This window comes from Lepisma saccharinum, chromosome 15 (genome assembly GCF_977018435.1).
Source record: "Lepisma saccharinum chromosome 15, izLepSacc3.1, whole genome shotgun sequence".
NCBI lineage: Eukaryota > Metazoa > Arthropoda > Insecta > Zygentoma > Lepismatidae > Lepisma > Lepisma saccharinum.
In genome coordinates, this window is record NC_139243.1 from 3,600,819 (window position 1) to 3,614,725 (window position 13,907).

Genomic DNA, 13,907 nt, shown 5'->3' on the forward strand with positions numbered 1-13,907 from the left:
GTTGTAAATTTCCCCCCGGAATTTCCATCCTTTCTAATTTTCTTTATGAAAGTGTCCGACATTCGAACTGCAGCCGCCGCACGCTGCAACATCTTTCTCTAGCTTCGTTGTCAAAAAATTTAAATCCCCTATCGGCTCTCACTATGTGCGGTTTTGCCCTTCATTTCGGTACAAACAACATACACAACAGACGCACTCGAACTCAATGACCTTTCGTCCATGTAAGTTTGGCAACATTGAAAGGGTGTGAGAAATCGAGCAGTCTTTGCTACCCCCCACCCTCGAACAAATAAGTTGCTCACAGGATAGCAGCGCCAGACAGACTTTCTCATCTTTGCTGAGCAGTACATATGTGCACAACTTGCAATTTTTTTGCTCTAAAAATATCCTAATCTATCTGCAAACCCGCCAGACAGTAAGGTCACGCTGGCTGCATGAATACTAGGATGAATCATTAACGGCGTATTCTTATTTGTTATTCATAAAGGAAATTTTTAATGCGATTGTATTGTCAGCAGGGAGTCGTAACGTACCCAATTTGCGTTACACGGTACGTTCCATTTTGTAGGAGGAAGAGTATGGTTCAACTGCTGGTACCCATGTAACGTAACGAAATGCAATATCTTATAGAGTGACGTTACAAGGAACGTAACAAAATGTATTATGGTAGATATTAACGTTATAAAGGAACGGAACGAAATGAGCACATTGGAACATAACGTAATATGCAATATGGTATATACTACCGTTACAAGGATACAAGGAACGTAGTAACGAAATGCATTGTGGTATATACTAGCGTTACAAAAAAACGTAACGAAATGCAACATGGTAGTAAATAACGGTACATAGGAACGTAATGAATGCAATCCTCCGTAACGGAACGAAGTGAAAGGCAATATGGTTAATTAACGTTACATAGGAATGTAACAAAATGTAAACCACTGTAGCGGAACGGAACAAAATGCAGTTGGGTACATACCATCTGCATAAGGAACGTAAATAAATTCAGTATGGTAGATGTTAACGTTACAAGGAAAGAACAATTCACAAATGTTTGCTAGTAACGTTATAGGTGCGTGACAAATATAATCTATTAAACATCAAGGAAGAAAAAGGAATAGCCCAAATCTCTTGCCATTCATTGGAACATTGCGAAAAATAACTCAGTATATTGTGTGGGATTAATGTTTCGTTAAAAATATGGTTGTTTGTAAATTAATGAATTTCCACCAGGGTTGTTAAAGGATCAGGAATTTTAAATCAATTCAATTCAGATTCAGCAGGGAATATTAGCAAGCATAAATGGATCTGGACCGTAAAGAGCCTTTTTATGTTTAAGGTATTTAAATAAGTTCCAGGAACCTTTTTTCTGGATCAATTGAAATACGGCACAGGGTCCTTCGTTCCGGATCAATTTAAAGACGGTCTAAGTTCCATATTTGAAATGAAACAATACGCAACTTGGACCGAATTTACACTGTGATAGAACAGGTTCCGGTCTTGTTGCGGAACCCAATAGAACCCATTAGAATTTATGGGTTCGTGGACGTTTAACAATCCTGATTTGAAAATTACATTTTTGGCTCGAAATTGAATAAAGCTTCCAACTAGTGTAGAAATGAGTAGTCATAGACTACTCTTGAGGAATCTTATCGCCGGATTAAACGATATTATGCTCTTGAAGAAAATGAAGTATTACGAAGCCGATGAAAGTTCACAAAGCAACAACGGCGGAAGAAGGTGCAGTGGCGCAACCACAGGGGGCAGGGGAGATTAGCCCTCAAACTTGTACGGAAATCAATTCTAGGAGGTAAGGAAGGCAAACATTGGACTATAGAAAGAAAGGTTGCAGAATCTAAGAGTAGCAAGACAAAGGGATACTGAAGATGGATTTAGTTTTCACGTCTGTCGTGCACTATTTCTTCCAGACGGTCAAGAGCACCTGCAAGGAGGCACAGAGGGGCAATTGCCCCCTCTTGATTTCTATCTTTATACAAATATAAATAAAGTTATATAAACTTGGACAGTTGCTGCTGCTTACGGTGTACGTTTTGCCCGTGTAAGGTAATAAATAGATGTATTATTAACTTTTGAAACCCCACCGTTCATTTATAAACACACTGTATATGAGTCATTGTGAATTCGAGTCAATTAAAACATTTTGCGTTGTTGGGAGATTATATATTAGGATAAAATTTGGACATAATGAATCTAAGTAGAGAAAATGCAACTTGTATATCAAAATTGCCATGTCCAACTGATCTCCGAAAGTAGTGTTTAGCACGTCACATTTCAAGTATATTGTAATCATCTTCAATTAGGCCAAACGTTAACGAACAAAACAACATTTATTTAACTTATAACTTCATGTTATATAAACTACATGAAATACATTTAACAAAGACAAAAGACAAAATACAATCTCTCTCCAATTCGACTTGTTCACAGTATCTCTTCTAAAATTTTTATCTTTTTCTTAACTTCCATCATATATGATTGATTGATTTGAGTCCACTTTATGCACAGTTAGGCTAATCAGGACTGGACCTACAGTTTAAAGTGAAATCCCAATCACTTGTGCCTCCACCGGGTATCGAACCCGGGACCCCTTCATTACAAGGCGATGACGCTACCTTGCGCCATCGGGGAGGCCATTTCAAGTATAGTCCATGATTGTATCTAGTAGTATATGAACGAGATGTGTCCCTCCATTCAAACAATACGTGGCTTGTCCCTATAAGTGTGTCACTTATAAATTAAGTTTCCGAAAGCAGGTATTATGCATGGACAGAACAAAATATACTCGTGAGAAATTACAAAAATTATAAGTAAGTTCGTGGCGGGAGTCATTGACGGTTTTCCCCACAACCTATCCGCTTTAGGTTCCGGGTTCGAGTCCTGGTCTGTAAATATCTTTTTTAGGTGTCTCTTCATTAATTTAATCTAATTATCATCCATCTTCATAGTTTCGATTAATTATAAAAGTCACATAAAAGCGAAGCAAAATAAGAACAAATAAAAATAATTGCAAAATGATTACAATGTCAGAAGTACGTTTGAAAAATAAAATGCGGACAGAAGATTCATTTTCAAACAGGTATTTGGGTAGAATTGTGTAGACAGACAGCATGCTCCCGAAAGTTGCCAATCCACGTGTGGCATGACCTTCGATACTGGGGTTGTGCTTTTTCAGGAAAGTTTGCTCGACGCTCCTCAAGCGTCTTATCAAGAATGCCTCGGTGTTTGCAGCATTACCAACTTATTTTCCGTCGGGAAAATCTTTTTTCTCCTATTTAATCTGCGGTTGACTCTACAATACAGCATATTAATCAAGATACAACAACTGAATTACGGCGAAGTAGGTTAGAAACCCTGCGTGCTCAAGAGCAGCTTCGATAAGGCACCTGAATTGTTTCGAGCTGAACCAGGAAATGGGCGATGTTTATTCCCCAAGGCCATTCTGTAAAACTAATGCCACAAGAAGTTTTCTGTGTGGATTTGTGAGCATGAAATTGTAGGTTAATGATAGTACTACAAGACGTCAAGTGGATTTATTTTTCTGTTTCGTTATTTTATATAGCTTTCCTACCTATATAGTTTGAATAACTAATTAATCATTTCATAAGCAGACAAACACGAAGAAGCCGATCCCGTGGCAAATTGGTTAGCGTAATAAACTGCGAAGTCTAATGTCGGATTAGATTGATTGATTTAGTTTATTTTACTTCGCGTTTTGTGCCTCTAGGCTAATTTGCGAAGATGGGGATGAGTGATGAAATGATGAAATTGATGAATGGACATTCACAAACAACCAAGCCCGACCGGGATTCGAACCCGGGAGATGTCGGATTAGAGCCTGGACTAGAAAATATGGATGGGTTGGGTCATTGTCTTTATACCACTTTCATCACCTATCACATCCTTTATCATCGCGATTAACCGAAAGTGGTAGACGCGAAATAAAAATAGAACCTTTGCATGGAAGTCCGAAAGAGAGGCAAGGGGGGGGGGGTGCACGACCCACCTGGAAAATGAAAGTCAACCAAAAATTATATATATATCTCACACAATTCCATTTCAGCTGCAATAATATATGTTAATTATTGCATGAACATAACTAGCTAACTAACTAACTCTCTAGCCTTCTTAAACCCGAAGGTTCATGGCTGCAGAACACAGGCCTTCCATCTGTCCCTATCCTGAGCAAGATCTATATACTCTTTTCCATCCCTACCGATTTCCTTTAGGTCTATCTCAACGTTGTCCCTCCATCTTCGTCTTAACCTTCCTAAAGGTCTCTTACCATCAGGTTTCCCAACAAGAATCCTATAAACTCCTCTTTCCTCTCCCATTCGTGCCACATGGCCTACCCACCTAAGTCTTCTTGATTTAATTATTCTAATTATCTCCTCATCCCTTTTAGGTCCAAATATTTTCCTAAGGATCTTATTTTCAAATAAGATGAATATGATAACTTCAAATTAAAGCAATGTTTTTTGAGGAGACAACACTGTTATGCACCTTGTTTGCCTCCCTCCCCCCGGAAAAACTACCTTGCTTGCGCCTCTTTGGAAAAAATCCTGCAGACGTTCATGAACCTTTAGTATCGACTTCGGAGTATAAAGCATTGATTCTTCAATGTATAGAGCGGCAATATACCGCGACAGCCTCTTACAGAGTATTTGCCAGGAAATATCAACACGAGAACAGGGATAGGAATTCCTCTTATTTTAGATTTTCTCAAACTAATTTCAAGTATCTGGTGAAAATTCTTTCTATTTAGTATGCAAATAAAGGTTTTAAATTTGAATGGGCGTATTAATTTTCTGGGTTTTTCCTAGAGACGATATGAAGCACTGCGGATACGAAGGGCGAACTCAACAAAGTGCATTGTGAGGGAAATGCGTTTCAAGTTGTCAGGCACAATTCGAGCTCCACAAAAACTTGGTAACTGTAGATCGGAATGTTTCATGCGTGATTTTCAAAGATTTTATGGAGTTTGCACTGTGCCTGGCAACTTGAAACGCATTTCCATCACAATGCACTTTGTTGAGTTCGCCCTTCGTATCCGCAATGCCTCATATTTTCAATTACTTTGAAGCATTTTGGACCATTTTTTATTTTTATAAGCAACTGCATTAATTGATAGAATGATCTTAAACATGAAACTAATTGTTTTTTCCAATGATTGACTGTTTTCTTTGCCTTTCATTACGCTAGGTCACTCAGCCGCTATCTTTGTTGTGAGCCTAGATTAAGTGTGATTGGAGCTTATCCTATATGCTCTCTTCATACAACATGGCTGTCGGCTACATGTTTGACATCTTAACACAACTTCTTTGAAACATCGCTCATGAAATGTATTTCACCTATCGTCCTACGGGAATCAGAGGAACGTAACTACAAAAATTCTGTCTTCAGTTTCGTTAAAAAAAAAATCCTCTGAAGAGTATTTGGAGAAAATCGACATTTTCCACTTCTAATTCTTATCTGTAAGGCGGAGTCACGTTTAAGAGTCATATTCCTAAGAATACATTATTTCCTCTCCTATTAATTTGATAAATTAGAGTTAAGTCGCTCTGGTTCTCACACACGCTATCAGCCCCTATTTTCCAAAATTTGGCACGTTAGGTATTACGCCAGATGTGTCATTGGGTATGATGCATTTTTGTTATATGCCTGTGGAGATTCGAACAGTGTTCTCGGCTTGCGAGCCAGGTTATATCGGCGTCAGCGTCCAACGTTTGGAGCGCATACATTGCTCTAAGCAGGATGCTCTCTACCTTATGATGGGACACTTTTTTACCCATGAAAGTTATTGTCCGTGGCCTGCAAGCAAAGTTCTTGCAACAAACTGCCTCGAGAGAATTATGCGTAGGCTATGTGTGACTTTTCTGTTTCTCAGACCACGTGTGACTACCTACAAATTATGTGAAACAATAACATAAACAACTTCCCATGTGAGTATGAGAAAACACTTGCATTCTAGCCGGGTTCGATTCCTGGTGGAGGCACAGTGATTCGAATTCCACTTTAAACTGTAGGCCCACTCCCAATTAGCCTATCTGTGCATACAAGTGAACTTAAAACAAGACAAACTTTCATTCTAACCTCAGTCACTTATGGGAGCTGCTTAGAAGTAGTAGTGTTGACTGCCATGACTAAAATTTCTGGATCCAAGTTCACTTCCTCTCAACGATTTTATTTGTTGTTTTAAGTCCCCTTTATGCACAGTAAGGCTAATCGGGACTGGACCTACAATTTAAAGTGGGATCCGAACCACTTGTGCCTCCACCGGGTATCGAACCCGGGACCCCTCTCTCGACGATTTGACTGAGTCTGCACTCCTGCGCTACACTCCGCTGTCTATGCAATGTAGTTTTAAAAGTTGTTAACTGAGGTATCCTAGTCACTAATTCCACCGTGCCACCGGTTAGTCAAGGTATGACTCATCATCAGCCAGGCTCGGGCGAAATGCAACTCATTAAACCGTCGCGGACGAACTGTGGCATTTTTCTAGGAATTTCGCTTTCGGACCAAACGCTACTGAACGTACAGCAGTCCCAGTGCCTGCTCCAAGTTGCACAGCTGCTTTCGGAGCCCTTGGTTTTGGAAGGGGATGGGGGTGAGGAAAGGGTCTTTATTTTTCATACTGAAGCTCGTTCATTTCGTTCTCCTATTTCACTTGGTTGAATTTTCTGAGATACGGAATCTACCTCATTTTCCTTTTCATTTTGTTTTATTGCGTCACCCACGGTACTCTTACATGTACTTAACATTTTTAATTTCCCTGTACCTGCACCCTTTGGTTAGGTAAAAATAAATAGCTGCAGTTCGTCAAATGTTGTATTTTTGTTTTTGTTACCCATTTTTCTCGTACTTCAGTCAGGGGCAATGGAGCTACTGGTAACAGACGTAGTTAGGAAATAGCATGAATTGTTTCTTCCCCGCACTGTAGTTGACCGATAAAAGAACTATGTAAAGTCTCGTTTCTATTACCACAAATTTTACCGCGCAACATGACACGCGGCATGCGACGCTGCATGTGCCAAGCATTTGTTGAAATGGAAACTGTCTGCAACATGCCGCGGCGCAAGTGCCGGGGACAAAATTGCCCCAAACGATTAAGACGCACAACGTGCGCGGCGGACAATGGAAACAGCCTGCAGCAAGTTCCTGGGGCATACGAACTAGAGTAGGAACAGACGACGCGACTACAATCTGTGGTCCAACAAAATTTAATAACAATGCAAAATCACTTGCAGTCATTCTTACAAAGTTTTCGTATCCACTTTGAAGACGTAAGTCTCTCATCAACGAGTTAATTTTTTGCTAGAAAACTTCTAATCCACCATCTAGGTTGTTTTCGCCTCTTTTTTTAGAAATTCATGATACGCGCCTGCCATAACCACAAAACCCGCCATAGCTTTATTGTTCATCTTTACCCAAGTTAAATCACCACCAAATTATTACAATACAAGAGAAGGAACACTGACTACTCTAAAGCACTGCACAACGCTACACTGCGATCCTGCACTCCAGTGTTGTTGCGGACGTATTTTGAAGAAGTAGTTTTGAATTGGAAGCAGTACGAGTACACTAAATGACGCGCAACATGCGCCGGCACATGTTGCACGTCATGAGTCTGGAACTTGTCTGAATGGAAACGTAGCTTAACAGAAACAGAAGGCTTTCACGATTTGTCTGAATATTAAAGTGATCTCTTCTTTCACACCAAAACATAAATAACTATTCTCAGATTTGAAAACGTAACAGGGGTGTAAGGGGTGACCTTCCACGTATTACACCCAATCGTCAACTTCATTCCACGTAGTACACCCTGGACTGCTCTTTGCAGACTAACGAGGCTCTGGCGACTGACCCTATGGCCAGTATAATTCTGTGTGTGCTGTTTTTTGTCATGTGTGCTGAGTGCCCCTTTAGAGCCTCAGCTTTTTACCTAAGTCAGAATATTTTAATATTTCAGTTATTCGATATTACAGTTACGTTATTTGTTATGGTAAGGGGCTGGACCCCGTATAACGTGGCGGTTGCAAAATAGCCTAAGTGCTGACGCACCCAAAATTAAAAAAGAAAAAAATGTAACAGGGAATATAGCTTTAATAAATGCCTATAAATATTTCACTATCGTTTATATTTATGTACATGTTGTTAATTTCGAAATATTGTGAAGAAATGCAGCAAAATGCTACATATTCGATTACTAATTTGAGCCACTATACATGTTATGTTTTTATTTCATGAACAATGCGACACCACAGGTCCCGAGTTCAGATCCCAGCCTGTGTATTGTTTTCATTATTTTCTTCGTGATGTCCTTTCATCAATTTTGTCATTGCATCACCCATCCTCGTCTTCGCGATTAGCCAAAAGTGGCAGAAAACCAAAGTTAAATATAACAAATCAAATCAAACATTACTTGCAAGACAAGAATGGATAGGTTATTTTGAAGCTTCTGTTATTAAAAGCAAATTGTGTGTAGCTTTCCTAGACAGAAGTTTCAAACACAGAAAGTGATTGATTGGATAAGGGCTGTGGATTCCTACTCGAGCAGAAAATATATATGTTTCAATTTATTACTTACAACAATAGCAAACTGGTTTCCCGCTAAATCAAAGAAAACTTGCATTCACAGTTACAAATTGACGTGTTGAATGACCTTAACTACAGATTTCTCTCACTCCAATTCTGATTAATCGAACAGCACACCACAACGTGGGTCATTAAATATTTCCAACTTACTCTCGAGTTCCTCAACTAAAAATAAATTGACTGCGAGACAAAAACTCCTCTCCGATAACACATTATATGCAGAGTATACGTAAGTTGAAATTCCATCATAATAATTTGAATTCTTCAAGTAGTAGCTACAAATATAATTTTTCATGCATATTTTCTTAGCAGAATATGAAGTTTCTCACTTCAGATGGATAACATATACACAGTATTTCACAAGCGTTTTTAGTTCGAGCTAGTCGTAGGCCTAATATGAATATAAACGTGACTTCATTACTTAGTTTAAAAAAGTGCCAGGCAATCAAAATTCGAGGGTATGCCTGAAATTATTTGTAGTATCTCATGTGTCAAGGGGGCTTTATAAGTAGTAGTAGTAGAAACTTAATTATACTGCATGTTGCAACTGAAACCGTAGCCTCGAAGACCGAAGTCGTTGAGTGGTCCACTCATACACTCGGTACCAAACATTCCAAGTTCGAGTAGACACCTGGGCATGGCTGTTTTTTTTTTGTAAGCATCCCTTCATAGATTTAATATGATCATCATTCATCTTCATCGTCGCGATTATCTACAAGTGGCAGAAAAGCGATATAAAACAAGAATAATACAAAAGTATAACAAACAAAAGAGGATAAAAGGATGAACTGAGTTAATGATAGGAAGTTTTATGAAATTACTGTTTCTTGAAGAATCCTGTCCTTTGTTACGATTGTATTTCTCAGTCACACGTTGCTCAATGTTCACGTCGACTGTCGTCCTTACGTACTTGAAAATTACTTTCATGTCTGCCTATGCTCTTCTTTCAAACGTGGTAGGTGGGCGCTCTGTCTGTTTCTACACCAAAAAAGTTTAATGAACCTCCTGTCCAAGAAGACAAGAATTACTGAAAGTAATTTTCAAAATTGTAAGCGGATGAGGGCCCTTGTAAATGATAAAATATACTGTCCTTTTATTCGCTTAGTTTTGAGAATCACTTCCCATACAATTCTTGCCTTCTTGAGAGTCCAATGGCCCTGTCTAGCCACAAACCAGTTGCACAAACGCGGTTTCGTTTGTTTCGTACAACAATTCCATCTAACGTTTCGTTTCTACGTAGTTTCTACTTGCTAAAAGTGCCTTTCATATCGCCCCAGGGCGTTGTCTACTCGGCTGCTTCGTGACCGAAGGTCACGTGTACAAAGTTTGAGGATTCACATTTTCCGATTTTGCGTGGTGCTGCTGCTGCTACGAGCGAACACAAGTGAAAAAACCTTGGACGAAAAGTCCGCGCACAGCTCTTCTACTCTTCAGCTCGGCCCATAAGGAAGAACGGTCAACTCTCCCCCTCCCCTCCACGTGGTAGTACAGTGCACAGGAGTTGCGGGTCTGCACAGGTTTCTTTCCTTGTGGTTCAGTTCGTCTTATCAAGGTCGTGCAGCAAATAATTATTTTTCGTCTTCCGATAGGAAAAAGCTTGCCTCTCGCTTACGTGGATGAACGCGTAGCACAGATGATTCCTTGGTTGGTCCTTTATGTTTCGTCCTTCAGCAATTTAATCTAAGCATGAATCATTCTCATCGCCAAACATACTGTATTTTTTAATTGATGTAACACATGTAAACTGAAAGAGAGAGACAGAGAGAGAGAGAGAGAGAGAGAGAGAGAGAGAAAGATATACATAAACGTTTTCTTACAACAAACGTTTGTTTTCTATCGTATAAAGTGAACGCACATGTTAAAATTCATCTTGCATACATAATCAAATTAGAACAAATCCACGTAAAGTGATTTAGTATGCAGAAAATAAATATATTTGTGATAAATACATAGTTAATCAGTAAATTCCAATAACCAGAACTTCTGTCACGCTGAATCTTGTTTACGGATGTTTTCAAACGTTTTGTTTTACAATTTCATTTTTTCACTGACATCCAAAACGAAAATACGTATTATAATTTAATGACTTTCAAAATGTCAAATGCTGTAATGTTAGTATGCTGCCGATCATAATTGTGAGGCTTCTTCGAAAACGCCTTCGATAACGGTATTTACTATTCGTAACGGATATGTGTATCACTTTTTTGAAACAGACTTTTGTGAAGGGAAAGAACTGTAACGTTACAAAAGTAACGAGCACAATTATACGAGAGACCTATGTTATTCTCTCCGGAACACGGCATCGGACACGTTATTGCACATCGGAACGTCTGTATGATACCAGCTATAAATAACGTTGTTGCTTTGAAGCAAAGAGTGTAACGTTTTTACAGTCGTGACCTCAATTAAGTTACTGGTTAATTGTAACGTTACTATCACTTTCCACACACACTAAAGTTACTAGTCAATCGTGACGAACTTGTTTCTTACCCTGTAACGTTACTGGTTGCCGGCAATGGATGGAACGTTAAAGCGTCACCTAACGACCTACTGATTTACAGATCAGTTATGGTTCGGTACCGTTATGCACACCTGTAACGTAATGTTCATATACCTGAGGTAACGTTTCTGTTCACGAAAAAAGTTATTCAGTTTCTGGTTGTAACGTAACGGAAACCGTAATTGAAAATACCGTTCCATTTCGTTACGTTACGACTCCCTGATTGTCAGTACTTGGATTTATCCATACATGGAACTGTTGATAAAATTCGGACTGTCAGTGTTGCTAACCGGTAATAAATAACGCTAAAGCTTATTTCTCTTCTCCCTTAAAAAAGTTCTACTCCTAAACCCTTGCTGTCCATGACCTTTAACAGCTCCCACGTAATCGAACAATTCGCATCCTCGCCTTTGGTGCCAGCAGTTCTGGGTTCGATCCAAGGCGGGAATTTGAAATATATCGGTGTTGGTCCGGCATTGTGAGGACAGCTGGGGAGCTACTTGAAGGTAACAGAAGTGGCATCGTGAGGACAGCTGAGGAAGCAACAGTAGCGGAATGCAATCTCAAACCACAAAACAGCGGCGAAGGGATACGATGTGCTGACCGTGTCTCCTAGTCAAAGTTGCATTAAGGAGCTTAGTTTACTGATCTGTCGCCATATTTGTACTTCCGTCTGGCGCTAATATCGAACGATCAAATAACGGGAAGCCCGTAGTTCGCATATTCTCAGATGACATAGCCGACATCCTGGGTTCGAGTCTCGGCCTAAGCAAGTGGGTTCTCTGTTAGTGTCCCTTCAAATTCATATCATTACTCACACTCAGCGTCACGATTAGCCAAAAGTTGCAGAACATCGAGGCTAAATAATAACAGAACAGATGGCATAGGTAACTTGGAGCGTCAGTAATTTGGTTTACATGACCTCTCTTGATCGCAAACCAGAGATTAGTATTCTAATGCGAAATCCTTCTGAACTGAGTCATTCATTAACTTCTAGAATTTCCTGTATGGACTGAACTAGCAATTAAAAATGTTTCTAAAAATCTCAATAGATGGCGCTTCATAATACAGAAAGCCCTGCGTAAATTTCTCCCCCAATTTTCATGATAGAAACGACCAAATGCAGGGTTTCATAACGTTTAAAACACACTACATTTCAGGAAAGATTTATCCTCTAGTGAATTAACTGTGATAATTAATTATTGTCTTCCAACAGCAAGCTCTCTAAGTGTGACGGAATGGATATGCTAACATTCAAAATCTATCGAGACGATATTTCGTCTGAACTCCTCGCCGCATCGGCCAAAGTGTTGGGTAAGTGTTAAATTTAGTCTTTCTTTTTTCAATTTCCTAATATAGTATTGCAGGAACTAGAGTTGACGAGCTGTATCTTTGCGGGTAGCCTTGGCTACTCCGCGCATAGTGTGAGAGAGATACGTTTATGTAGTTGCCACCTACTCGCTCTTTGGGTGGTCAACAGCAAGGACAGAACGCAAGGATAATGACGCGCAGCCGGTAGCTCCTCCCCCTTGCTACTGCGCAGCCGTGCTTGGGAAAGTTTCGCCCACATAGGTACAGCTCGTCAACTCTAGTATGTATCAATGGTGTTATGTGTGGTATCGTCCAGAGCAGTGATATCGAAAGTGTCCATACAGAGGCACCACAAGAGACGGCGCTAGGGATCCCTGGTTTGAATTACGGCCTCGACGTGGGTGTTCCATAAAAGCATCCCTTTGTCAATTCCACCATACCATCCCTCATTCTCATCTTCGCGATTAACCCGGCGTGGCAGAAAAGTAAAATAAAATAAACCAAATGATTAAATCACAGGACGCGGCCGTAGAAACAAAAAACTTTCTGGAAGTTTTATCCATAATTGATCCTATAGGGTTTTCCAAATTTATTTCCCCTTGGCCTGTAATTTAATCATTTTCTAGGCGAATGGCTCTCAGAACATGTTCATTCCACTTTAACTGATTATTTTAAAATTTCTTGCACCATTGTCTCGACCTTCCATATATTTCGGATTTCTTCTCTTCTAACTTTGACTCGTAAAGTTACTTCACTTAAAGACCGCGAAAATCTCATTCGTGAAAATAATATTCTACTTTTATGATGTTGACGAAGAGTCCAACATTCGTTACCATACATAAAATATGTTGTGGCATATATTTTGAATTTATCTTCTCATTTATTTTCAAAATTCAAAAATTCCATTTAATGTGTTATATTTAGTAAATTTCTCTCAGCATCTTTTTGGTGTTCAAACTGTGAAATATGACTTTCCAAATATACGAAGTCTGTTACCTGTTCAATTTTTTTATGAGTTATCACTATTTTCAATCTAGGAAATTTTTTACCATTTATTGCCGTTGACTTTGTTTTATTAAATGAAATCCGTTCTCCCTTCCTTCCTAAATCCTGACGTTATCTGATGTTTATACATCTTTCCCTTTTCATCCTTCCCCTGTCTATCTTTCCAGGCATGAGCTTGGATGCTGTGCTGGACCTCTTCGGCGAGTATTTCCTAACGTACACAATGAACCATGGATACTGCGAGATGCTGAAGGGGCTTGGAACTTCCTACCTGGCCTTCATCAGAAACATCGACTATCTCCACTGGTACGTATCCACTTCAATGAAAGGGTGGGTTCTTTGTATTCAGATATTCAATAGCCACTGGTGTTAAAAAGTGACAGTTGCTTCAGGAGGTCTAACCTCAGTGTTGATAACAAGATTTTGTCTGTGTTATTTCAACACCACCGAGGGTAGACGTTGATCAATATGTAGT

At 39.4% G+C, this 13,907-nt stretch overlaps 1 protein-coding gene across 1 annotated transcript in view; it reads left to right on the forward strand.

The window, feature by feature from the left end:
* The window catches only part of LOC145999733 (guanylate cyclase soluble subunit beta-1-like), a 192,772-nt gene that overhangs the window by 18,333 nt on the left and 160,532 nt on the right, over positions 1-13,907 (forward strand). The window contains exons 3-4 of the mRNA XM_083137012.1: positions 12,333-12,430; positions 13,600-13,738. Of these exons, the coding sequence (XP_082993138.1) occupies positions 12,333-12,430; positions 13,600-13,738 (237 nt within the window). The remainder of the gene's footprint in view (positions 1-12,332; positions 12,431-13,599; positions 13,739-13,907) is intronic.